This window comes from Colobus angolensis, unplaced genomic scaffold (assembly GCF_000951035.1).
Source record: "Colobus angolensis palliatus isolate OR3802 unplaced genomic scaffold, Cang.pa_1.0 Scaffold90, whole genome shotgun sequence".
In the NCBI taxonomy this organism is placed as follows: domain Eukaryota; kingdom Metazoa; phylum Chordata; class Mammalia; order Primates; family Cercopithecidae; genus Colobus; species Colobus angolensis.
The window spans coordinates 5690984-5702882 of record NW_012122932.1 but is presented as its reverse complement, the minus strand read 5'-3'; the positions used below and the strand labels follow the sequence as shown (position 1 = coordinate 5702882).

General features: G+C 45.7%; 1 protein-coding gene across 1 annotated transcript in view; it reads left to right on the top strand.

The window, feature by feature from the left end:
* Positions 1-4451: 4451 nt before the first annotated feature.
* The window catches only part of SLC36A2 (solute carrier family 36 (proton/amino acid symporter), member 2), a 32478-nt gene continuing 25030 nt past the window's right edge, over positions 4452-11899 (top strand). Inside the window, exons 1-4 of the mRNA XM_011931625.1 lie at positions 4452-4736; positions 7779-7869; positions 8447-8535; positions 9057-9152. Of these exons, the coding sequence (XP_011787015.1) occupies positions 4582-4736; positions 7779-7869; positions 8447-8535; positions 9057-9152 (431 nt within the window). The 5' untranslated portion in view covers positions 4452-4581. The remainder of the gene's footprint in view (positions 4737-7778; positions 7870-8446; positions 8536-9056; positions 9153-11899) is intronic.

Genomic DNA, 11899 nt, shown 5'->3' with positions numbered 1-11899 from the left:
AAGGAGGGAAAGGACAAAGTCTATTGCAGGAAAAAGGGTCCATGTGACTGGAGCATACTGTTTTAGGGAGAGACATGAACAAGGTGAGTTGAAAGACGGATAGCAGCTGGATCCTGCAGAACCTTGTGGGTTGTGGTGAAGAATCCTGATATGTTCTCAGGTCAATTTGGAGTGGGAGGAGGTTTCAGAAAGGGGAGTTGCATCATCATTTGCTATTGTGAGGAAATAGGTTTTAAACAGGGAAGTGGAGAGGCCAAGAAACTAGTTAGGAAGCCAGTTTTCCAAGTGAGGGATGATGCTGGATTGGATGAGAATGGAGGTGGTGAGGATGAAAGATTGCTGTGAATATTGTTTAACATAAAATGCTTAATAAATGGCAGCTCTCATTATGGTATGATGATGATGATGATAACTGTGATTATCATTATTAGCTTTTGCTGAAAAAAAAAAACAGATAAATGAAACTCAGTTGGGTCATAAGAGCAGAGTTGACACCTGCAACAAGTGAGAGACCCCATTCCCGTTCACCAGAAGAAGCCACTTGCTGATGCCATTGACCGCTCCTCATCCCCAATTCACTCTCTGCAACAAGTTCAGAAACTTAGAAATGTGTCAGAGCCTATACCCACACACAAATATGTGATTAGGCCACTGAGGGGTTCTGAGGAATAACTTTTCTTTCCTTTTTTTTTTTTTTTTAAGACAGAGTTTCAATCTTTTTGCCCAGGCTGAAGTGCAGTGGCATGATCTCGGCTCACTGTAACAGAGCTTGGAAATCAAAAGACCTGGGCTGGGTTAAAGTCCCTATCTCACCACTGAATCCCTATTCACTCCCTGTGTTCCTTCTCCTATCTGGGCCTCAGTTCCCCAATGGGTGAGACAGTATGAGTCAACAAAATGACCTTTCAAGTTCCCTCCGTCAATAAAATGATATAATAAAAATGGCTGTCCTGTCTCGGCACTGACTGTGACTCAGGCACTATACTTGTTTATTTTCTCATGTAATCCTCACACCTACCTAAAGACACCCTCATTAGTATTTTATAGTTGAGAAACACCAAAGCACAGCGTGGTGGCCATCAGAAAGGGAGCAACATTGTTAGCATTACAAACATTGTCCTTTAATCCCAGCACTTTAGGAGGCCAAGGCAGGCTCAGGAATTCAAGACCAGCCTGCAAAACCCCATCACTACAAAAACACAAAAATTAGGCATGGTGTCATGCATCTGTAGTCCCAGCTACTTGGGAGGCTGAGGTGGGAGGATCACTTGAGCTTGGGAGGTGGAGGCTGCAGTGAGCCAAGATCACAACATTGCACTCCAGCCTGGGCAATGGAGTGAGACTCTGTTTCAAAAAAACCACACACACAAGAAAAACCCATTATCCTTTATACTGATGTTATGTTCTTCCAGCTTTAGGTGGTTGAAATATTCTCTTTTTTAATGGTGATATTTTAAAGGTTTTTAATACAGAGAAATGAGAATTTGTGCATCTACATCAATCCCTAACATTTATTTAGAAATTTGATTGATGCATGAAGTTCCAGTCTTGAATGACATAAAGTATGCACAGGAATGGGTTTTCAACTATTTCAGAGTTCCTACTACACCCTAGTCATAGCAGAGGAACACAGAGATAACTCAACTGCAGCTTCAGAGGCACATGCCAAGAGGCCTGGAGTCCAATCAAAGCTCTGCCTCTAGTACTAACTGGGTCACCTTAGGCAAATGAGGTAACCCCTCTGAGCCTCAGTTCCCTCATCTGTAAAATGGGAGTAATCATAGTGCCTACCTCATGTAACACACTGCATCTAGAGCTTGGCACATAGAATAGACTCAATACATGTGAGTCTCTATTATCATTATTATTTAGATGGGGGTAAGAGCAGTCACAGTCATCAGCCATGAGGAGGTACTATGAGGAGGTACCCAGTGGGGTGAGAATAGGGTGATGACTTTTCATCTGGGTAGGGGTTTCATTTTGTCTCTGAAATCTCCAACTTCTAGTACTAGTGATCATTTCTACTAGATTATACGACCTCAGGCAAATCATTTCCCAGCTCTCTGCCTTGGTTCTCTAATCTATTAAAAAGGAAGCAATTATTCCCACTCCACAGAACAGTGGAGTCAAACTTTAGCCAGTATCAGAATCACCTGATGAACTTGGCAAAAATATCACAGCACAGATTCTATCCTACTTCAACAAATCTGAGTCTCTGTTCTTTATTATCTCTTCAGATGCTTTGATACACACCATGTTTCAAAACTGCCATAAGCCGTGAAAGGAACAAGGCTCTGTGTTTACGCTAAAGGATCATAAGAGATTATTATCACTATTTACATCCCATTTGCTCCACCCTTTTTGAAGATGTCTAGTGGGCAGGCTGTCTTTTCACCAGTTGCCTGCCCCACCCGAGAAAAGCTGGCCTGCATCTCAGCATTACCGAACACCCCATCCAAGCCCTTGGGGTTCTCATGCCTTTGGAAGTCATCTACAATCTGGTATCCATCTTCCAAAGGGGAAGCTGGAGTTTGAAGGGGAATAATATCTTTCCAAGGGTTGCCACAGCTTCATGGTTAGTGCCATAGTGGAACCCAGGCCTCGAATGCCTGGGCCACCCGTGTTAGAAGGACTTATTTTGGACATCCCCACCCTGGGAGAAGACCTCCTGCCTGCTAACAGGTGGTGCAATGAGCTGGGATCTAGACCCCCACCCTACAAGCTTTTTTTCCACTAATGATGCCTTGGAAGAGCTCTGGCCAAACACTGATATTCCAGCCACCCCTTTCCAAAAGGCCTGAAGATAACTCAGAGTTATTCTCACCACCTGGAGAGGAAGGCTAGATCTAAACATAGCAAGCTCCTCAACAATCTTATTTACTGACCTTGTTCGAGCAGGAACACAGAGCTGCACCTGCGACCTTAAATCTGAGATTACAAATTTAAATAGTGGAATCTCAGGCTGTAAACAAGCGTGTCACAGGATGCAGCCTGCTACTTTAAAGACCAGCCATACTGCCATGTAATGGTGCCAGACAAGGGAATAGCGCTTCTCAAATCACAGCAAGTGTTTCAGTTGATTCAGGACAAGAAACTTGCAGGGTGGGGCCAGTATTAAAACAAAGGAGATAGTGCTGTGGTCAAAGCTGCAGGCTTCAGACAAAAAACAAACAAAAACAAAACAAACAACAAACAACAACAACAACAACAACAAAATCTGACTAGCGGGGAGTTCAGATTTACCAAATTCCAGCTGTGATCTCCAGCAAGTTATTCTTTACCTCTCTGAGCCTCAATTTCCACATCTGTAAGAACAAACTAACAAAGCTACCCAGAGAAGTAGCCAGGCTTTGTGGAGCTTGAAGCTTATCCCATGGAGAAGGGGAAAGTCGTGTTAAGAAAGACCTCTTTAAGAAAAAAGCAATACAAAATTGTGCATTCAAAATTGCATACAAGACCTTGGAAAGAGCCCTGTGTAAGGGAGGGGCCTGACAAATCTGTCTTGGATGCTACCAGTTAGCAGTGACATTAGCTAAGCAAAGCTCATGGCATGTAATAAGCCCTTAAGAAACGTTAGTTTTGGTTATGAGATGATGGAGGAGAGAGTGGTATGGCTTGAGTCAAAAGTTGTAATTTTGAGGGAGGAGGAAATTTTGGCCCGTTCATCTGCACGGAAGCAGAGATAATGACAGAGAGTGGCATACTAGAGAAACGCCCAAGGCCGTCTTTAGCTGCAGAATTCTATCCTGGATGTCATGTGTGACCTTGGACAAATCTCACCACCTCCTGGCGCCAGTGTCTTTCCCAGCGAAATGTGGCCGGGAGTCATACAATCTCAGCCTCTTCCCTGTTTCCAGAAGAACACCCTTTACTCACTCCATGGAGCCTCACAAAAGCTAAGAATTAATTAGAGATAAGTGAGTGACTGTCCGGTTTTTGTTCCAATTTAAGAATGGGGTGCTCCCAGAAGGCATGTCTTACAGCAGGTTGTGGAGCCAGTGAGATATGGAATCCTCTACCCTGAGATGAATAAAAGGAGAGGGATTTGTAGGTATTTTCTTGGAGGCAGAAATAGGTTACTGGTTGAAAACCTTGACAAATTGGGCTAGGTTCCAACTCTGTCACTTTCTAGCTGTCTGACCTCGGGCAGTTTCCTTTACTTCAAGAAACCTCAGTTTTCTCCTTATTTAATTGATAGGGTTAAATGAGAAAATGTAGATAAAACACTTAGAAGATTGCTTATTCCTTAGTAAAGGTCTTAATAGATATTCATTATTAAAATTATCAGTATAATAGTTATCATTATGATTATTATTAAGTAATACCAGTAAGAATGGGTGATGCCTTTTCCAAATCCCTCCTTCCTCTCCTCCTCCTCCCAGGAATCCTCTCCACTGGCTTCTCCAGGCAGGAAGAGGTGCCCTCCAGGGAGGTAGGCGGGGCCTCGTTCCAGCTTGGTCAGAGCCAGGCCGGGCACACATCACTGTGCTGGGGTGTACATCTATACTAGACACCTTCCTGCTTCTCTCCTTCCAGAGCAGACCTCTTAGTCACCCTGAGCTCCTCATTTCTTAAGCAGTCATGTCTGTGACAAAAAGTACCGAGGGAGCCATTGCTGTCAAACTGGACCTTATGTCGCCTCCTGAAAGTGCCAAGAAGTTGGAGAACAAGGACTCTACATTCTTGGATGAAAGTCCTTCAGAGTCACCAGGCTTGAAGAAGACCAAGGGCATAACGTGAGTGCTGTTTTCTGCCATCCCTATCTCCGCTTGCTAGCCTGAAGCTTGCACTGGCAAAAACCCTGAGGTGGGTGTGTCTGACCCTCAACCCACTGTGCAGATGAAAGACCAAGGTTGCAAAAGGTGCAGTCATGGGCTGAGTCAAGCTGAGAGATTAAAGGGGCAGAAGTAAAGGCTGTCAGAAAAGCCCTTAGGGATATAGTGATCCAGCCGCCAACAGGTACAGGTGGGAAAACTGAGGCTCAGTTACCCTGGACCATACACTGAGTCATTGTTAGGATAGGGGCTAGAATTCAGTGCTGGCCCTAAAGCCACATTTTTGTTCCTGGCCAGCGATGTTAATGTTGGGGATAGAGGTAGAATCCCTAACTTCTTGGAGGAGAAGGTGAGTCCTGAGCTTAAAACTACAGTGGCCTCACTGACCACTAAGTATTGCCTCCTCCCTGCCTCCTTCCTGCAGTAAGCCTGGCCTCTACTTCAACTGAGAAGCACAGATGACACTAAGAAACACACTTTGTGGAAGGTTCTAGTTTTTTCCACTTTCCAGGGGGTGGGGAGTGGGGGTTTTTCACTAGGCTTTCAAAACACAAAAAAAGAGGGAAGCCGAGTTACAGGGCTGCAGCTCGCTTCCCCACACCTGACCCCACCACCCAAGCAGACTTGCTAGTTTACTTAGGAAAAAAAGATGTGGGGTGTGGTAGTGAAGAGGTTCTGCTGCTTTAAGAAGAAAGTTTTTGCGCCACTAGCACAGTAGAAAGAGCACTGGACAGAGAATCAGAAGGCCTGAGTTCAAGTGGTGGCTCTGCTCCTTCTCTAAGTCCCAGTTTTCTGATATGCGAAACAGGTGGCAGTGTGAACTAAAGGAGGGTGCATGGAAACAAAATCGAAGGATGTGTTTTTTGGGGGTGCACTGCAGGGAGGGACTGTAAGGGGCAAGCAAAGCCCCTCCCCACAGCCATCCAGCAGGACAATTTAGGGATGGACACAATGACTGGCCCTGCTGCTGGTGCTGTTGCCCCAGGGCTAGTCCTGGGAGTTGCTAAGTACTAGTGACCCTTAGAGTGAGCTGTCTATAAGTTGGGGCCAGCCACTGCTAAGTAGAGGCATTTCTCAGTCAGAGGCTTTGAGGGAACCACCTATCTCTTGTGTCCTGAACTGATACAAGGTTTGGTGGCAATTTCAGCAACTTAAGGATCAAAGGAATAAAGCAAGTGAGAGCTAAAGGGAGACTTGTGGCTTGGGGAGAAGCCAGAAGCCACATAATGGGCTGGGTAAGCGTGGCAACGATGGGGTTGGCTCACCCGGGCTTGAATTCCCACTTAGCTACTTACTAGCTAGAGCAAATGCTAGAACTTCTCTGTGCCCAGCTTCTCCTCTGTCAATGATAGTTCTCTCCTCCTGGGAGATTTGAGCATAAATCCCCCAGACACAGTGTCTGTAAGCGCTGGCTGCTGTGAATAAGATGACAGTCCAAGGTGACCAAAGAAAGGAGTTAGAGTTGGAACCCACGTCTCCCAACTCCCAGTTTGGTGCTTTGCATGACTTACCGCGCTATATTTTCAAGTTGGTTGAGTGGCCCATAGTTAAATTCTGATTTCCTAAGTCCTTTAGTTAGAAATTTCCAAAGTAACCCGCTGACCCTTTCCTAGTTGCAAAACAAGCCCATTGCTGGCCTGGCGAGTAGGGTGTAGTGCTCAGTCAGCGATGTGGACACCCACAGGGAGAAAGGCATGCGGGGACTCTCCACCCCCTTTCTCCCTCGATTGTTCTCTTTAACCCTTGATTAATCCATGTACAGAGACTCAGGAAGCTAGAGGGTTTAGAGCTTCAATATGAAGCTTCCTGAGCCTCTGCCCATAGATTCTTTTAAAATAGCATCTTTTAAAAATAGCATCGCTCCTGACATTTACAGAGGGTCAACAAAGTTGAACACATTGCCCAAGATGACACAGCTAGTTAAGTTGTGGCCTGGAGGTTCAATCTCTGGTTTGTCAAATCCCAGAGACTGGGCTCCTTCCAAAGTACCTCTGTTGTTTTACAAAGAATAAGTCTCCTAGCCAGAAGGCTCTCATGGGAAATTTCCAAAGTTTCTAAAGTTGCACGTGTAAGTCCCATGCTCACCTTGACTTAACCTGGTCCAGGTACAAAAACGTGTAGAAATAGGTTGTTTTGTAATTCCACTAATAGAGAGGGTACCTCCCTGAAACATTTTTTTCTCCTCATGGTTTAGACCTTGTCCTCTGGGCAAACCTTCACATCTGTCTTAAAGGAAGGGTCTGAGTTTTTGTTTGGGGGAGGGGAGGCGTGCATTCTCCAGCCCTGATACCCTGGGCTGAGAAAAGAAACCCCTCTGGAGCTCAATGATTATGTCCCGTCAGATCCCATCTGGGGACCCAGTCATTTGACCTGTTTATTCAGAAGTCGTAATGATTTCTTCTTTCTGCCTGCCCTTTCCCCTTTTCTCTGAGTTCAAGCCTGTCTCTACTACTAGTTTTATGACATTGAGCTAGTTTCTGCCCCGTTCTGAGACTCCATTTCCTCAGTTATGAAATGGGGTTGTTTCTTTACTTACACTGTCTGAGTTTATCTCCGGGAGGCAGCTCAGCAGAAGTAGGGGTGAAGAACAGGGACTCTGAAGCAGGCCTGCATTAAATCTCGGCTCCCCAATATATCGTGGATAAGTCATTAACAAATCTCTGTGCCTCCGTTTCTTCACCTGCAAGATGATAATCGTATCTTTGTCAGAGCCTGGACAAGAAGATTAAATGAGATAATACTCATTCAAAGCACCTAGCACAGTGTCTCATATAGCAAGTGTTGCAGCGTATATTGAGTGTTAGCTGCTAAAACCAGGACAGTTCTGGGCAAACTGGGATGGTTAGTAACCTTACAGGAGACCCAGATGTGCCAGGCAAGGACACACGGACTGAGAGATGGCTAGGAGCCCGCCTATCAGGTGCTGGCATGCTGCGAGGGAATGACTGCTGGATCTTCTCACCTCCACACACCCATACTTCACATCTCCTTCCTCTCCTTTAGAGTGATCCAGGCCTTGATTCACCTGGTGAAAGGCAACATGGGCACAGGGATCCTGGGACTATCCCTCGCTGTGAAGAACGCGGGCATCCTGGTAAGAGAGGCGCCACATGTGGGGGCTTTATGGTCAGTTGCAGAAGGGAAGTAAGAGGAGAGGCTCTAGCGGTTTAGCAACCTGTGGTGAGCAGTCTTTCTGGGAGGCAGCTTGGTGCGGGGTTAGGGTCTAGACATCTAGCCTGGGTTTGAGTTCTGGCTCTGCCACAGACTTTATACCCTTGGTAAGTCATTTGCCTGCTCTGCGGGCCTTAGTTTCCTCACCTGCAGAATGCAAGGATTGGACTATGCCCAGTTTTCCAAGTATGCTCTATAGAGGACCAGGTCTCCTTGGGGATGTTTCAGGGGCCACAAAGTGCACACACGGTCAGGATTCTGTGTCCCCCTACTCCCATCAGTATACCCCATTGTAATTGGTTTATGTGCTTTATTGGAATATTACTTGAGGTCATATTTGAAAGAATAGCTGTTGCTGCTACAAAAGGGCTTTAAACCCAGTTTGCTAGAGAGTTATTTGAGTCCTGCATGATATCTGCACTACCAATCCCAGCTCGCAGTATTCTTCATAAATGCATTCTCTTCTCTCCTCCCTCACCCCTTGCCTCCCCTTCCTCCAGATGGGCCCACTCAGTCTGCTGGTGATGGGCTTAATCGCCTGCCACTGTATGCACATCCTGGTCAGGTGTGCCCAGCGTTTCTGTAAGAGGTGAGGAAAACAGCCTCCTTGTGTCAATTCCTTTGGTACATGGTTCTCAGGGACAGCCCAGAAACATCCTATGCATAATAGAAGTTTATAGTTTTCTCCAATAAGGCCAAGAAAGAGAGAAGAGCATTCAGGAGCAGGGAGCTCAGGTGAGGCTCTTCTGCATGGCTCCTTAGGAGATCTCAGTCAGGCCATTGTGCTTATCTGGTTGGCTCCTCTGGAAACTGGGCACAAACTGTGCAGAGAATGGTCATGAGGATCCAATGGGATCATGGATATGAAAACTACCATCCTCATGCAAGGTGTGCATTAGATTCTTGCTGTGTAGTCTCCGCCTCATTTAACAGGTAAGGAAAACAAGCCACCGAGGAATTACTGCTGAGTGTCAAAGCCTGAGGTCTCTGCCCCTGTGTTCTTTCTGCTCTTTAGCTGTGTCCTTCCTTGTTCTGTGTCTCCTGACTTTTGACCATGTGATTTTAGGCTAAACTATCTCTTGGAAATTGTCTATGCACTCTCTTCTGCAGGCTTAACAAGCCCTTTATGGACTATGGAGACACGGTGATGCATGGACTAGAAGCCAGCCCCAGCGCCTGGCTCCAGAACCACGCTCACTGGGGAAGGTAACCTGTTCTTGCTGTGCCTGCAGTGGGGTAGGACACAGGAGGAGAAAATGCTGCTATCAGGGATGACTTCTTCCCTGGAAAGGTGGTTTGTTTGGCACTTCCGTGTTAGATGTTGTCCATGGAAGGGATTCATTGGCAACATCCCTGATCCACCCCCACTTCTTGTATTTCTCCAGTGACAGGGTGCTCATTCCTTTGCTATGCAGCTTTAATATTATTTACTCTTTTATTAAACCACATTTATCCAGTTACTCCTATGGCCCTGGAAATGCCATGGGGACCAAGAAAACCAAGGCTTTGCCCTCATCAAACCCATAGTCCAGTGAGAAAGGCAGATATTAAACAGCCTAGAATAGAGTTATTTAATAACCGCCTGGATATGTACGATGAAGGAAAGAAGGACTGGTTGCCACCAGGCAGGTTAAGAGATGTGTGTTGGCTTGGGGGAGAGGAGGGCTTTCTAGGGTGGGACAGGTGAGATAAGTTCTGCAGGAAGGAGTCCTGAAGAATGAAGAATCACCTCAGGGAAGGTGGACAGGGGCCTGGAGGGTGGGGCTGGAAGAAGAAAGAGAGGGTGTGAAGGCCCCTGAAGCAAGAAGGTATAGGTGACAGATTCAAGGTACAACAAGACCAGGTAGCTTGAGGGCAGAGAGTCAGGGAGGTGGAACTGAAGGAGCCAGGTGCCCAATCAAGTGGTACATTTTAGACCCTCTGAAACAAAGACTCTATTTGTTCTTTTCTTAAAAGCAACCACGAAGCCATTGGAGGGTTTTAATCAGGGGAGTCATCATATTTGTATTGTTTAAAGATCTGTCTGGCTTCTGTGAGGAGAATAGATTATAAGGAAGTAAGAGCAGATTTAGGCAGATTCATGAGGGGGCCATTGACAAGTGTCCAGCCAGGTCACAGTGGTGGCCTGGACCAAGCTGGTGGCAGTGGGATGAAGAAAAGTTGACTTGATCATGAACTGGATCCTGGGATTGGGAGACAAGGAAGAGTTGAGGTTGACTCACATTTCTGATGACTTCTATTTTGGACAAGTTGAGTTTGGGGTGCCTGAGAAACATTCAAGTGGAGATGTCTAGTAGGAATGTATGGGTTTAAGCCTATCTTCATGCACCAATCCAGAATTGAAGTCATCAGCCATGAAGCCAGGGACAGAGAGGTCTCTTAGGGAGAGGTTATATAGTGAGAAGAAAAGAGAGGAAAAGATCAAGACTTTAAGAACCATTTGTTGAGCTGAACAAAGTCTTCCTCCCTGAAAAATCCCACCTTTTAGCTCTCAGAGGTGACAGAGAACAGGTCAACACCCTTTGTCCTTTGGTACTTGGGACTAAATCTACTCCTTTGTCCTTGTTTCAGACCTGTCCCCACCTGCTTGTCTCCTCTTGTTGAGCACCATCTAGACTGTCAAAGTCTCTTTTGAACTGTGTTTCCGTAAACTGCTGCAGTACTTATGGTGTGCCCCTGCCTGTGGCAGGTAGTCTGTATGGTATCATGGGCCTGGCACCACCCTTTGCTCAAAGCCCATACTCACAAGAGTAATCCACAAATTCAGTCTGTGGGACAGACAAGGAAGACTACTGGATAATGACCAGAATTTTCCCAATTGTGTGACCCAGGAGGAGACTTGCCTGTCACAGACCCTCAAATCCTTCTACTTGTTGTTGGGCATATAAAGAAGATTTCCCTGCTCCATTTAGGGATCTTCTTTCATGAATTACTGCCTCTCGTATAACTGGAATTCCTTTAGCATGGGCTCTTCCTCTCAGCATTTAATGTGTTCCTGTGTCTCCAGCAAACCACCATGGCACATGTATACCTATGTAACAAAAGTGCACGTTCTGCACATGTACCCCAGAATTTAAGATATAATAATAATAATAATAAACCAAGTAAATAAAACTTCCTGGACCTTACCATCGTAGCCACCATCCTATCTTACATTCAATATATGTTATGTCTACCGTGTGTCAGTACCTACAATGTGTCATAAAGTGCTTCAGACAGTGAGTCTACAGTAATGAGCAAATGGGCGCCATCAACACTGGACCACCCTCTGACTTTACTGCCTTTCATCCCATCCACAGCTCTTTCACAGGCCACCTGGCTTTGCTGTCCTTATAATTCTGCTGAAGGTCTTTCAAGCAATGTCCTAAAAGACCTTCTTGTTGCTTCTTCCTTGCCCTAGAGAACCTTTCAGCAGTAATGGGTATAATCGACCATTCTCTTCTTTCAACATTCTCTCCTCACTTGGCTACTATTAAACCTCTTTCCCCCTAGTTTTCCTCCTACCTTTCTAGCCACTCCTTTGCATTTGTTGTAGGCTTTTTTGTTTCTATTAAATGTTGATGTTCTCCAAGGTTGAACACTGCCTTCTACTCTCCTCATTCTGCACACTTTCTAACACTGCTCTGCCTTTGCAAGGCTTTATCCACTACTACAACTCAACAGTTCCAGACCCTAATATCTAGTTGTCCTGAATGTCTCCTATAGGAACCTCAAGCTCAAAGATTCAGATTCTGAATGTGTCATTTCTTCCCCTTCTCCTAAAATTGTTCTCATCCTCCTCCTCCCCCTTCTTGTCTTCTTCTTCTTCTCCTTCTCTTTCTCCTTCTCCTTCTTCTCCTTCTTTCTTCCTCCTCTTCTTCCTCTTCCTCTTCTTTCTTAGTTCTTCTTCCTCCCCCTCCTCCTTCTCCTCCTTCCCTCCTCCTTCTTCTCCTCCCCTCCTCCTCCTCTCTTCC